The sequence below is a fragment of the Scardinius erythrophthalmus genome, assembly GCF_964197995.2.
Source record: "Scardinius erythrophthalmus genome assembly, chromosome: 18".
Taxonomy (NCBI): domain Eukaryota; kingdom Metazoa; phylum Chordata; class Actinopteri; order Cypriniformes; family Leuciscidae; genus Scardinius; species Scardinius erythrophthalmus.
Genome location: NC_138238.1, coordinates 15,415,045 through 15,429,963, shown reverse-complemented (window position 1 = coordinate 15,429,963; position 14,919 = coordinate 15,415,045). Strand labels below are relative to the sequence as shown.

General features: G+C 38.2%; 2 protein-coding genes across 7 annotated transcripts in view; both read left to right on the top strand.

Annotated features, from left to right (window-relative positions):
* waca (WW domain containing adaptor with coiled-coil a) overlaps positions 1–4,171 on the top strand; it is a 34,402-nt gene extending 30,231 nt beyond the window's left edge. The window contains exons 9-13 of the mRNA XM_081392478.1: positions 1,276–1,424; positions 1,500–1,615; positions 1,906–2,149; positions 2,511–2,638; positions 2,718–4,171. Coding sequence (XP_081248604.1) covers positions 1,276–1,424; positions 1,500–1,615; positions 1,906–2,149; positions 2,511–2,638; positions 2,718–2,787 — 707 coding nt within the window. The 3' untranslated portion in view covers positions 2,788–4,171. The remainder of the gene's footprint in view (positions 1–1,275; positions 1,425–1,499; positions 1,616–1,905; positions 2,150–2,510; positions 2,639–2,717) is intronic.
* A 1,997-nt stretch (positions 4,172–6,168) lies between these two features.
* bambia (BMP and activin membrane-bound inhibitor homolog a) lies at positions 6,169–14,374 on the top strand. 6 transcript variants are annotated; one of them, XM_081392921.1, is made up of 4 exons: positions 6,169–6,303; positions 11,058–11,339; positions 12,137–12,597; positions 12,730–13,036. In XM_081392921.1, the coding sequence occupies exons 2-3, from the start codon at positions 11,108–11,110 to the stop codon at positions 12,562–12,564; spliced, it is 660 nt and encodes a 219-aa protein (XP_081249047.1). In that variant the 5' UTR covers positions 6,169–6,303; positions 11,058–11,107; the 3' UTR covers positions 12,565–12,597; positions 12,730–13,036. The 6 variants fall into 6 exon arrangements, with proteins under 6 accessions (XP_081249047.1, XP_081249046.1, XP_081249045.1 ...); XM_081392920.1 differs by having other exon boundaries at positions 12,711–13,036; XM_081392918.1 differs by lacking the exon at positions 6,169–6,303 and adding an exon at positions 8,637–9,039.
* Positions 14,375–14,919: the final 545 nt, after the last annotated feature.

Genomic DNA, 14,919 nt, shown 5'->3' with positions numbered 1-14,919 from the left:
TTTTTGTAGTCAACTACTCTTAGTCAGGTATTTTTTAACATTGAAAACATGAGTGACTTTTCTTGTTCAAGTTACATCATCTTTATAATGGCTTCAAAACAAGTAAATTTCAACCTATATTTTTCTTTTGAAAAATTAAATGAACAATTTTTGTTGCTTAAACATCATGGCTTAAAAAAAATCACACAGAGCTTAAATAGAAAGCAATTTTGAAAAGTACACCAATGTGCATGAATGCACAAAATCTCGATGCATTTATAAAGGCTGTCACATTTTTGTTTAGTGTTTTATTCAAATCAACTATAGGACAAATTTTGCTTGTTAGCCTGTAAATAACCTCAGACAGTGCAGCACATTTCATTAAAAATAAAGTAAGATTCACCACTTTCAGTTCTTCTAGTGATATTGATGACTATTACTGAAAACCCCTTGTCCACAAAATGTTCATTTGTTATTGTGAAATTTATATGAGGAGTTCACTGGGAAAGTATATTTAGTTGTTCTTTACAACAGGTGATTTTACAAAGGGATTTCAGTTTGCTGAATTTGAGTAGAACACTTGACTAGTCGACCTGAATTTCCTCTTTGAGCGACTCTTGCGGGATTTTTTGTAAATGACATTTCTCACCTAAATTGTTTGCTCACTCTGTTTATTTGTGTTTTTACAGTGGGGTAATTTTGTTGCTCATGAATTAACTCGGCACAAGGAAGCTTGATTTTTAACCTTGAATTGAATTTACAAAAAAAGACAAACAAGAACAAATAAATTGCAACAGAAGCACAAATAAATAAAATAAAAATACTAATGAAATTTCAGTGTGCCAGTGTTATTTTAGCATTATTTTTATACTTTTATAGTTTGTTTTTAATAAAAAATATATATATTTTCAGTTTAACATTCTGTAACTGTGCTTTTGACTTTTTTTTATTATATATATATATATATATATATATATATATATATATATATATATATATATATATATATATATATATATATTCACTTCAGTGCTTCAACTTTACTTATTAGTTAGTTGCCAAGGCCACATTTCAAAATTTTAGTTTAGGTTTTTCATCTAATATTTATACTTCAGCTTTTTCAGTTTATAAAGGTTTTAATAGTCTTAGTTAATAAGAACACTGCAGTGTGTAAAACTAGATTGGATTCGGAGCCAGAACTGCATTTGTTGCTAATGACATGCCTGTTGTGATTACTTATGGCACTATATCGCTTCACCTTATCTTTCTCCTCTCTCTTTTCATCATATGGAGTAGCCCAGCAGTCCAGCCAGTCTCCGATGTCTCTGACATCAGACGCTTCCTCTCCTCGGTCGTACGTGTCTCCCAGAATCAGCACGCCGCAGACCAACTCAGCCTCCCTCAAACCACCCCTCAGCACCACGCCGGTCTCCTCACAGACCAAGGTATACAGCGGTCAAATAGGATGACGGATGTCAAATGAAACTATGGCTTTGTAATGCACTCTCTCTCTTTCTCAGATGAACATTATGACAAATAAGTCCAGTTCTCTCCCTCCACCGTCGTCCCAGCAGTCCCTCCCCACAGACAAACATCACGACAACGGCAATTCTCCACGGACGCTGCAGAGACAGAGGTGACATGAGACGTTTGGAAGTGATTAAAGGGATCCATCAGAACTTTGTTGAAGTTTATTGAAGGCGTATGGGTATTAACTGCCCACTGCATGTCATATTTGTAGCTTAAAGTGGCTTTTGTGGTGTTCGACTGCCATCTTCTGGCTGTTTGTGGTATTGCTGTTTTTGGTGTTCTAGGATCACATTAAAATGAATGTATTTGTAAAGAGTTGATGCAGACAACAAAGTAGTTTTGCTTTTCATTCAAATGTAGAAAGACATTGACCCATCCACTGTTTGTGATTTGCAGCAGTCAGAGAAGTCCATCTCCGGCTTCGAACCACATGGGCAGTAACAGCAGCAGTAATAATGGCGGCAGCGGTGGAGGTCAGGGACCAGGTGTAGTCAGCGGAGCGATGCCCCCGGGTTCAGTACCTGCTGGCGCAGCCTCAGGCAGAGCAACATGTACCTTCACACCCACGCTGGCCGCGCACTTCAATGAGAACCTCATCAAACACGTGCAGGGGTGGCCCGCGGAGCACGTGGAGAAACAGGTATGGGAACGTGAATCTGTCAACCTTGTTATTTGGGTCAGTAAGATAATTTTTTTTCGTAATGCATTAAATAAATTGATCAAAGGTGATCACAAAGACATTAAATGCTGTTCTTTTGAACTTTCTTTTCAGCAAAGAATCAGCAAAAAATTGAAATATCCTAACGACCCCTGATTTTTCAATTGTAGTATGAAAACTAAGTCTTACTATTTAAATAAACTAAGAAATTGAAAATAAAGGAAAGAAAATGAAGAAAGCGTAGTTTAGTTGGCACTATATATTCTGTCTCGTACAACATGATCCAAAAATGTTGATATTTTTGTTGCATTGCTAACTATTCACATGCGGCTCTCCTGCCCAGGCCTCGCGGTTACGCGAAGAGGCTCACACCATGGGCAGCATCTACATGTCAGAGAACTGCACAGAGCTGAAGAACCTGCGCTCACTGGTGCGAGTGTGCGAGATCCAGGCCACATTGCGCGAGCAGAGGTGCGTTTCTCTTTCTCGCATAGTTCATGTGACGCCCATTATTGCTCGTATGCACTAACTTGGTTCTCTTTCTCTACAGGATACTGTTTTTGAGACAACAAATTAAAGAACTTGAAAAGTTGAAGAATCAAAATTCCTTTATGGTTTGAGGAACTCTGGGCTTGCGATGTGGTCTTGTAACAGGAGGAGAGAAGGGGGTAGGTGAATGGGCGGGCAAAACCCATTTCATGCGCGCGGAACCCTGGAGAAGCAAAGTTCTGTTGCGTTCTGCTCTGGGCCCAGTCTTACATTAAACAAACTGCAGCGAGGTCTTGCGTGGACTGAGAAGGGGGAGGGGAGAGGGGTGCGGAGAGGTTTTCAGAGGAGCTGCCCTCGCCCCGTCCCTGTACATGTAGATTATTTGTAGATGTTATTTCCATGTTGTAAATATATTTTGTAGATGAAGCCATGCCTATCAAAGCTTTTGACATCCAAACGTTAAACTAATCAGCACCGAGGCAGACTGGGATCTCAAGTGCCCTCATTGTCACCATATGTAGAACTCTTGACTGCAGATTTTTAAACGACATGATTAAAAAAACAAAAAACAAATGCTCTTCAGTTATACGATCGGTGAACCATTTGCCTTGAGCATGTACCAGACCTGCATGGAAAAGGTGGACTAGTCGACCGGGACATTTAACGAGGACGATGACGCGCACTCTTTGTCTTCTCACGACTCTGCACACGTATCCACCGGTTCATTTCTCTTTCGCTACATAGAAAAAATGGTAGTAATGCTACATGGTTATTTGGTTAGTTTCTTTCTTTCTCTGGTTGCACTATAATGGTTTCATTCCCTCACCCCATGCCTTTTGAGGGGGTTTACATCATGTTTGTCCACAATGGTTCAGTGGTCTCCTACCTACCCCTAATGGCCCAGCGATACGCCCATGGTCAACACCAGTGCCTGCTTAAGTGATGGAGTGAATGTGAGCAAGAACGAAAGGAGAAGAATCATTCCTGCTGCTCAACCCATGTCGTTCCCCTCCCTCACCTCCCTTGGCAGGAGATGAAGACTGGTTGTCACCCAGAATCCCCTTTTCTTTTCTCTTAATCTTTCCAGGTTATTTTTTTCTTTTGATTTCTTTTCTGTACCCTTGTTTTGTTTAAAAAAAAACTGTACTTTAAAAAAAGAAAAAGGAAAAAATGAATGTGAGATGCAGTGGCGACTTGCGTTAAAAACTAGAGTTCATTCCTATGTACAGTTGCTAAGTAATAATGAAGTTAAAGTTTTATTAAAGTTGCAGTGATTACTAGTCTATCAGATATGTTGTATTCATAAATTATTACCACACATTTTCCTTTGCACCCTGAGTGGATGGAATGGAATGGGATGGGGGGAGGGAGGGGGGGTGCTACTGGAAAACAGGAAACTGAGGGTCAGCCAAGGACTGGACATCACCAACCCTGTTATACCAGGGTCAGGGCAGGGTCACCTGGGGTCAGAAGGTCAAATGTGAAATGTATGTATTGTAATAAACATGCTAAACTAACATTTTTGTTGTGCTTTTTTGCATTTATGCTGTAATTTCTTCCATGTCAAGTTTAAATACAATTAAATCAGACTTGAATAAGTTTAAAAGTTGGGTTATACACAGTTTGGAGGATATTAAGGTACTTATTCAGTTATTGGTTTCAATTGATATGTTTGTTTACTTGTTCATTTCTCAGTCAATACTGGATATTTGTTTCTTTTACCTTATGTGTACATTTAATTTAACTTTACCATCTATTAGTTAATTTTTAAAAACAATAATTTAACACTATCAAATCTCAATGAATATTTGTTTGTGTTATTGTTAATTAGAACCATTAACATTTATTTTCAGTAATTGAAATAAAGCTGACATACTATATATAAGATGGAAAAACTTAATGAAGGTGAGACATTTTACCTTGGAAACTAATTGAAATAAGTTTGGTTTTATTTTTTAAAAGCTGATTTTAATTTATTTTTTTAAACGCACATAAAATTGTGCGTAAAAAGACTAATAAATAAAAGCTAATTTAAGACATTAATGAACACTACATAAACATCACTTTCCATAATGTGATGCCTAATAGCGTTTAACATGCATGAATTTAATGATTTAATTTATCTAAACCATTAATACAGGCCATTTATTGTTTATGGTCCATAAATAATCTTCTGAATATAGTTGCATCCCTACTTTTAAAACTGTTTCTAAGAAGGTGATGTCCACCAGGAGCCATTGTTGTTTATTACAGATTAGTGAATATTTGCTAGCTTTTTATTTTACTGGTGTGACTTGAAACAAGACAGATTTCTTAGGTTTTCCATTTTAAAAGTTGCATCATGACAGATGTTACCTGGCCCGTGTTCCATGTTTTTCCAGTTTGTCCGGATATTCCAACACAAGGTCCATCTGTGGAATAAAAACAACTGCAGATTATACTTTAAAATACACTTACTAAAAATGGACACAAAGAGAATCAACAGAGGTTGGAACACAACCATGAACTTTAAATAACTGAATGCCTCTCAACTAACAGCGCACCAGCAGCATGACGTGTCCCATCATTTAAGAGCAGTTCAAAGCCCAGAGAAACGGGTAACGGTGAGCCTGGATGTCTGTTCCCTATAGGACTCAGATGTGCCTCAGCTTGAGGTCTTGAGATGTGAAGAGTAGGTTATGCTGGCATGCTGAGTAACTCAACATCAAATGCTCAATGGTTTCAGCATATATAAACTCGTTATTAAAGTTGCTGAAAGTCTTATGAAACTGCTCTTTAAGATGGTTTGCCATCTACTGGCATTCACACCCATTCACTATAACAACAACAACAATAATAATAAGGCATTCATTTCAGATATTTCTTTTGAGTAAGCATTTGTATATACTATCCTTCTTTTTAGTTGTATAATGTAGATCAGGGGTTTTCAAACTGGAGTCCCGGGAACCTCAGAGGGCAAGGGAAGTGATGGGGTCTGTGGAAAAGTTTAGAGGAAAAACTTATATGGTTAAAGTAAGTTTATATACTAGCCTATATTAATGTAACAATAGAAACTCGTTTTAAATTTATAATACGCTATTACTTTTCAGTGTATAAATTGAGTGTTTATAAAAGAGATTTTAAATTTAAGGATGGGAATGCCTCAAACGAGGGTTGTCATATATTTGAGGGTCTTGTGGCATCTAAAAACTAAAAACCCCTGGTGTAGAGCTATCTAAAATGATATCGTTTGAAGGCTGGAGCCATTTCTATCAGATCAGATTTATCACCCGTCAAATTAGCATAAAGTGTTCTCTGTATTCGCCCTACATGACCTTTTTGTGGTTGATGATGTGGATAAATCATCCAATTAGTCTATAGCAAATGTCAGAAGCTACATTTCCTTCTCTACTCCTCGTCGTAGCCATTAGCCAACAATGTTTTTGTAAGTGGTTGCTTTTTTTATCGAACTAGAACCAGAACAAGGGACATGGCGAGAAAATAAATAAATAATTCCGCTCATGGACAGCAGAGGGCGGCACGTGATCATTCAAACTGAAAGACTGCAAACAGTCTAACGCCGTTGTTTGAAATGTTAATTAACATCTTTTGACATGAAGTTGGAAGTGTTTATCTATAAAAAGTCTAATTTCACAGTCTCCACAAAGGTTGGTGCCCTACTTAAACTAGCCTACCTATTACGAAAAACGTGTTATTTGGTAAATGATTGTAAAGTGCTTGAGACTGATGAAAGCCTTGATTTCTGTATTCCTCATTATCTTGTGATTCCTCATAATTAGTAAGACTAGACTGTTCTTTAGAGTGGATTACTGAAATATAGGCTATACTGAACAGTCATTATTCACAGTCAAACCACTTAACATTAAACTCAATATGATGAATGAGCTAAAGTGGGTCGAATTAAGAATGACTGCACAAAAATGTAACATTTCCCCCACAAACAACTCACTGAGTGTGGCATTAGAAGTATCAGTAGGCTAGTGATGTTCCGTGGGCAGTTTCACAGACGCTTGGATTAGTCTGTGGAGGTGTGAATCTCACCATTTGAAGGGAGGACTGGTTTTGAACTGGCGCCTCTGTTAAATTACCAACAATTAGGATAATTGCTGTCAATCCGGTAATTTCTGTAGGTCTCTGAATGTGTCCCCTGAAGCGGAATCGCTTGTCTTTAGCCTTTGACACTGAATCGATGACCATCTATCAGATGTGAGCGTCTCCCAGTCTGTCTCCCTTCATCAAACACTTCCACTGCCGTCCGTCTCTACCTCCAGTAAACCTCAGTATCGGCACATTCCCCACAATATCAAGACTTTTTTACGTTTAGTCACCAAAAAAAAAAAAAATTGTTTTGGTTTACGAGCATTTTAGGTCATCCATTAAACTTGCCTCAATAAATAAATAATAAGATAGATATGCATCCTAATTTTGCAACAAAGGTAGCCTATCTGGCGATTTCTGAAGTGAATGTTGATTATGAATCTGATAGAAAGAGTAAAATTCATAAACATATGGTTGTATTTAAAGGAAAAAAGTTTATTGGCAAAACAGGGTGCTGAGCTATACTGAGCTAAACCAAGCTCAGTCAGTTCATTTTTATTTAAATAAATTCTGTTTATATTAAAATATTATTTAACGTCACTGAATACATGAATGCAGACAAAAACAAAACTGTTTTATGCTTAAATCACATAGCTCTTTATTGTGGGTTATATTTTTACAGTAGGCTACTGTAAAAATTGGTATGATTAATAGCCTAAGTTATGACAACATATGTTTTATATTGCTTTAACTCATCAAAATAAGTTAAGCAATTTTCAACTTTTTCATAAGTTATACAAGATTCAACTCATTTAATGTAATTTAAGTTGAAATGACTTACAGATGCAAGTTGACTGTACTTAAACATTTAAGGCAGCAACTTTTTTATTAACAGTGTAACATGGGAGGACATTTTTTCAGCTGTATGTTTGACATTTTCTATTTTTATATTATCCCACTACACGCTATGATAAATAAATACATGCATACTATACATATTTAACCCAAACATGGGTTGAAACAACCCAGCATTTTTTAGTGTACATACAACAAAACAGTTAAGTGCACAAATGTGAGGTAAATAAACAAACTTAGGCAGATTTTTCAAACCAACGACATATGAAATTACAGAACCCCCTTTTAACCAAAACATACTTTAATCATTTCTAAAATGAATTTTGTTTTATTTAAAATTTTAAACATCGTAGGGTATGTTTGATGAGTGGCACTTGGGTTACATTTATTCGTTTATTTATGGTTCAAGGTTGCCCAAAAATGCCTTCAATTGGGAAGCACATGCCCTGACCAAAGTGCTCAACACATTAGGGCGGGCAGGGCAGTTGAGATATCGATCGTTGTGCTCTGTGTGTTTTGCATGGGATTGTCTGGGGGGTAATTGAGTGTCACTGTCTGTCTGTGTCGTCTCGCTGGCGCCATGTGCCTCTTTGGATTGCTAATTTCTCTAACCGACCCGCCTACATCCACTCTCTAGTGCAGACCTGCAGTTTCCACCTCCAGCAGCCTGGGAAACACTGTCGTATGGCCGACAAAGCTCTGAAACATACTTAAAGCGTTTCTAAAAAAAAAAAAATCCATATTCTAATCTTAATGGTTTTGATAGGGTCTTTAAATCTTGATGATACAATATGTTAGGTTTCTATATCGTAATCTGCCACACCAGCTTTCATTTTAATAACCATTATGCTATTATGTATTTTTTTCTTCTTCTCCTTGCTACCTGCCTCATCATGCGATTCTGTCTCAGCATCTGTAGGCGGAAAGACAAATTGTATGACCGCTGTGTGAACCAATACCAATGCCAATAGGACGCAGTATGCAAATGATTCAACGTGTCCGACCAATGAACGCACCAGTGGGTGTGGCTACACTGAGCCCCAAAAACTGATCCAGTGAAATTGTCCGACCAGTGATCCGCTGCTCCGTGGTCGAGGATAGTTGTCCGTGTCTCATTTCTTTTGGCTCCTTCTTTTTATTATTTAACGAATCAGTTTGTTTTGCGTATATAGTGGGGTTTCTTACGCCTGACGGATTAGTGTTACGCACAAGGAATGTTTCTGCACTTGCGGTAGTTCGGCATTGGTCTCTGATGGAACAAGACACAGGCTTTCTGTGCCCGTTTGTTTTTGGATACAGCGTAGATCACAGATCCCTTGGAATGCAGTAATCAATGTAGGACATATGTAACAAGTCCTCAAACCATTCGGAGGGTCTTGCCACAGGGTATCAAGACAAGGAAAAGCAGTTGTAAATGGATCGTCATTCCAGCCTTGTTTCTCTTTGGTTTCAGCTGGAACTTTGTGCGATGGCTGTTCTTCTCACGAAAGGTAACATTGAGATTAGTCGTTTCTAGAAGCGCGCGACACTACTAAAACTAACTTTAAGAGCATGTAAAACTGCAGCGCTCAAACACAAAAAGTCCTTCAAAATATTTATATGTATAGCCTACATTTCTCAACACTTGTGTTTCGGCTAATGGCCTTGTTTGCCGAAAACAAAACTGACGTCTCAACGCGTGGCTACAATGTTAATTAATATTATAAGATACATTTATATGCTAACAAACTCATTATACATCTTAAATTTCACTCTTACAACTGTGCTTTTACAACTTGGATTTTGATTTGGTCGTCTATTTTGGAATAGGCTAGTCGATTTATTGTAGCCTTTAATATGTATAGCCTATAATAAGGGGGGAAACCAAGAATTTGGTCTCTGAAGCATGCTGGATATGCATTTCTGCCGAAATAAAATATTTCTAGCTGCTATACTTGTTGACCAGCTAACATGTTCCCCCCAAAAAAGCTATTTTGTTGCTGGTCTAAAGTGGTATAAAATGGCTTTAGACCAGCTTGAAACCAGCTATTATGCTCCAAAACACAGCTATGTCATTTTCTGAGCCTTTGCTAAATATTTCGATTTCCAATACTTACCAAGAACAGTATGCTTCGTTTTTGTACATTGTTGGATAAGCACCACAACCAGTCACAAAATAAATAGTAAACCCATTTAGCCTAACTGATAAGAAGAACTGAAGTGATTTCTCACGCTAATGAGATGACATGTAACTCCATCCTTGGACAGTGTATACAAGCAGCTTACAACAACACAAAGGCCGTGTTTATTTGTGTTCGTGTCGTGGTGTGTGTTTAGTGTTTTGTTTCACGTCCACACGCAGTGCTAGTTCGGCGGTAGGTAAAAATTACGGACGGACTGACCGACCGCTTACTGAAACAGCGTTTTAACCGTAAATATACAAGCTCGAAACAATCCATCTGACCACGTTATTGCCAAATCTTTGGAGGGAACCTTAAAGTAACTATTAACTCCTCCACATGTCGCTCCAAATCTATATGACAAATTTTAAAAAGATGTTAAGCAGAATGACAGTCCCAGTCCCCATTCACTTTCATTGTATTGAAAAAAGATGCAACAAAAGTGAATGGTGACCGTGGATGTCAATTCGTAACATCTCCTTTTGTGTTCTACATAAAAAAGAAAGTCATACAGGTATGAAACAACACGAGTGTGAAAAAATTAGAGAACTTTTTTTTTCCGGGAACTGTCCCTTTAAAGTTACCCTACGACATTATGCCAGGTTTGACCACAAGTGAGTTTGCGTGCTAACTGAAAAAGGAGTCCTGCTCTCACCCCCCTTTACGAGTTTCCATTTGGGTTGAAAGAAATTGACTTTGGCAAACAAACCACTAATTATAAGCTACACGGTTCCTGTTTTATAAGACAGACTAAAATGATCCCTTGCATGAAAAGCCATGACATAGTTACTGTGTTAAACAGAATTGCCATATATTAGTGTTCTGACACAAACACTTAGTCATAGCACTGTGTTAACCCTGTCTCTTTTTGGCTTTTACTGGCATGAGAACTGAGTAGTTTAGCTTTAGTTGCTTATTTTTCCTCACATCCTATTTAGAGAAATGAAGAATGCCTTCCTGGTGATAAAGTTAACCAGTTTCAGCATCTTAGTAATGTAAGAAAAACTGCACAGTTTAATTTCCTAGTAAAATGCTCAATTTCTGTTGGAATGGATGTGAAGGGAATTTCAGCATTCCCACGCTCTATCAGGCAAATTTATCACTTCAGACATCAGGCAATCTATCACTTGCATTTATTGGTGCTAGTCTAAAATGTTACAATTAGTCAAGATTCTTTGGAAACTGCAAAAACATCTGGACAGTTTTGTATTTTAATATATACATAATATATGTGTTTTATGATTTAATACATCCAAGATGGTGCATTAATGTCAGTGTTATCTATTACCACAGATGATTATCAGTTTTCTTTTCAAAATTTGAACTAACACGACTTTTCTGTTTTGCAGGAGAGATCAGGTGCTACTGTGACGCACCGCACTGCGTTGCCACTGGATACATGTGTAAATCTGAGCTCAACGCGTGCTTCACTAAGGTCCTGGACCCACTTAACACGAACTCACCTCTAACGCACGGCTGTGTAGATTCGCTTTTAAACTCTGCAGATGTGTGCTCCAGCAAAAACTTGGATGTTTCCGGCGGAAGCTCTTCTCCCGTAGAGTGTTGCCATGATGATATGTGTAACTACAGGGGTCTGCATGACCTCACACACCCTCGAGGTGACTCAACAGGTGAGATACACAAATGATGTAGATTGTATCATTCACGTTTTAAAAGGGATAGATCACCCAAAAATCATCATTTTGCTCATCCTCATGTCAAGGTTACAAACCTGTATGGCCTTTCTTTCTTCTGTGGAACATAAAAGATATTTTGAAAAATGTCTTTTTGTCCATACAATTCAATATTTTATTCCACAGAAGAAAGAAAAAAGCTTTACAGGTTTGGAACAACATGAAATTTCTGTTCTGTAAATCTAAGTCTTCCTGCCTTGGTACAGAATGTCTGGCAGTGAATAGGCCAATAGGACACAGTGATTCCCTGATGAGTAGATAGTTGTGTTTTTTATCTAATCGAAGTAGGCTATTATCTTTACTGATGTTTGACGTCAATCCTGTGCAAACATGGACCCTTGTGACAGATATTTTAGTATCAGACATGTGCGCACACATTGACTTTTACGGTTCTCACGGCTCCAAACTGCAGGCTGATATTTAATGGTTTCCAGTGCAGAGCGAGTTTGCGGGTAGCTGGCAGTTTACCTTTTAGCACTTGGATTCAGATCACATACTTTTTATTTCACGTGGATCATGAAACGTTCCCACTGTGCTGGAATGTGCTTCTCACAGCGTCCTTTGACAGACGGCTCGAATCACATAAATGTAATCCCATTTAATGAAAAAGGTGCGCTGAGATATTAAAGAGAGTGGAACAAGTAACGTAACACACGTTAGCGTTAAATCTCATGCTGTTTTTTCCCCCCAATCCAAATCTCACTTTGTTCTCACTATGCTTTGTCTCTGTCTAGACCGATACCACAGCTCCAATCAGAACCTGATCACAAGAGTACAAGAGTTGACGTCCGCTAAAGAGGTGTGGTTCCGGGCGGCAGTGATAGCGGTTCCCATCGCAGGTGGCCTTATCCTGGTCCTGCTGATTATGCTGGCGTTGCGAATGCTCCGGAGCGAAAACAAGCGTCTACAGGCCCAGCGCCAACAGATGCTGTCTCGCCTGCATTACAGTTTTCATGGACACCACCATGCCAAGAAAGGCCACGTGGCCAAGCTGGACTTGGAGTGCATGGTGCCGGTAACGGGACATGAGAACTGTTGTCTGGGCTGCGATAAACTGCGGCAGACGGAGTTGTGCGCGGGAGGAGGAAGCGGAGGTGAACGCCTACTATCTCTGGTGCACTGGGGGATGTACTCGGGGCACGGAAAGCTGGAGTTCGTATGACTACTCGGAAATTCTTTGTTCGGGCACAAAAGGGTAACTAGTTTGCTGTCGTAATTTTATTATCGTCCCGCTTGGTGCGTTATTTTATTGTCTCCATAGAGAGTGAAGAAATTTCAAGGACGCAAATTTTTGTGTTTTCTCAAAAGAGCACTTTACTTGAATTAGAACGGCCGGTCACTGTGGGGTTGCGGTAAATATGAAAAAGGGCGGGGCTAAGGACTGCAAACCCCGCCCTTTACCCAACAAGCCATGTCCTGTGGATCCTGGAATGACACTGAAGACTGAAGGATTCGTAAAGACGGTCTTATTTTGCACATTTGTATAAAACGGACAAGATGACTATCGGATGGTTGGAAAGTTGCAATCGAAGCGGCTTTTTTTGTTGTTGTTGAAGAATTTTACACTGACACCAGGGTACAAATAAGGTTTGTTGTAGTCAAATTGTATGAATAAAGGATCCAATCTTGACTGTAACAAATCACGAGCCTCTGCTTATGATTTCATTAATCAAACAGATTTGTGTAGTGGTGTTTTTTAGCTCTATTCAACTGTGTGTGTGTGTGTTTGAGTGATGAAGCTCAGTCAGTAGCAGGGAAACTGACACAGAGGCCTTGTTCTAAAGTAATGCCCTTCATCTGACTGCGTCATCTCTGAAACCCCTCCAAAAGGGACACATTACATCTCTCTGGCTTTCTCGGGCTGCTCTCTTGGGATTAATACTGGAGGTAGAGCGAGTATTTATTTAGTAAGTGAGGGAATGTCGGTAAGCTGTGAGTTCAGAGTCCTTCGCCTGCACTCGCTGAACACAGTAATTCCCTTGTATGCACTCTGGCTTGACTTTATAATCCACAAATCACGGACAGATTTGAGAACTGTGCAACTTTTTTTTTTTTTTAACTACTTTGAAAATATATGCTTGCAGTTTCACACACTAAATGTCCTTAAGAACAGCAGCAAGTGCTAGGCTAACATTCCTCTGTGATATAGTTCATTGCAGTGGATGTGAACGGCATAGACTCCTTGAGATGGAAAAGGAGCATACAACATACTGAAATATTATAGTGCTTTATATTATAAGATACTTTTGAGAAGGGCAAAAAAGTATTAGGTTTATATACAGTGGCCACAAAAAAAGTAAAAAATAAAGCACACTTAAAAATGACTGCGCTAGATTAGAAAATATTACACCCTTTTTACAAGCACACTTTAAGCAAAAAATATAGCGGTTAAAACTAAGACAAAGTGTATGTGACACTTTCTGGTTGTAACATGTACATACATAGTTAATGTGATTAATGACGCCTGTGTGAACTTAAAAAAAAAGACTTCCCAGCTAACACAATATGTTCTAAGAGTGTTTTGCTACTGTTCCCATAAGCCTTAAGGAATGAAAATGTTATTTCGTAATGTTCTGTGAACATTAAAAAAATCCAGTTTATTAAATGTTTCATTTCTTGGTTAGACGAACGGCAAGGGAACATTCTATTTGATCTTTTTGTGAACATTATGGGAATGTTACTTTTGTATGTTCTCTGAACATTCTGAGTAACATTTAAAAAACGTAAAAATTAACTTCTAACTAAATTGTTTCAGGACAAAGGTTCCACGAACAATGCATATATCATGTTTTTGTGCTAATGTTTTGAGAGCCTTATTAAAGACCAGATAACTTTACACAGACATTTATGTTTGTAAACAATATTTATGTTCATAACTTTGAAAGAACCTTGCCAGAATTTCTGAGAACATTCCCTGTTCGCTGGGTTCATACATCAATAAAAATAAATAAACACTTGGTTAAAAGTCACTGCAAAATTGGCTTAGAAAGTGAAGTTGGTTCTGAGAAAAGCTTTAGCATCATTTGTTTGTAGATATTTAATTTCATGCAATGAGTTTCATACATTTACACTTTCCTAAAGCACATTTAAATACTTTTTTAGGCCACTGTATGTGAATAGCTCCAAATTTGGGTGTTAAAAATGATCGGATGAACATCAGAACTCGATTTTGAAGATGTCGAGTCATGTTTATTTATATAGTCTTTTTCACAAGCAAGTTTCGAAGCAGCTTTACAGTAAGTTATATTGTTATAGAAAGCTTTAGTGTAGTATTAATACCATTTCAAATTCCTTCTAAAAGCTCTATAACTAAGTCATAAAGAATGATTATATAATACCTTGAACTTGAAATATTTCCAGTATTACTCTGTCTCGGGCTAAAGACTAACTGTCCTGTCTGCAGCTTCCTGTCTCTGTCTCTCTCTCTCTCTCTCTCTCTCTCTCTGACCTTGCTGTATGTCAAGACCCCAGGAAGACGCCATTAGCAGGCGGTCCACTTAACAGACGCTAGCATTAG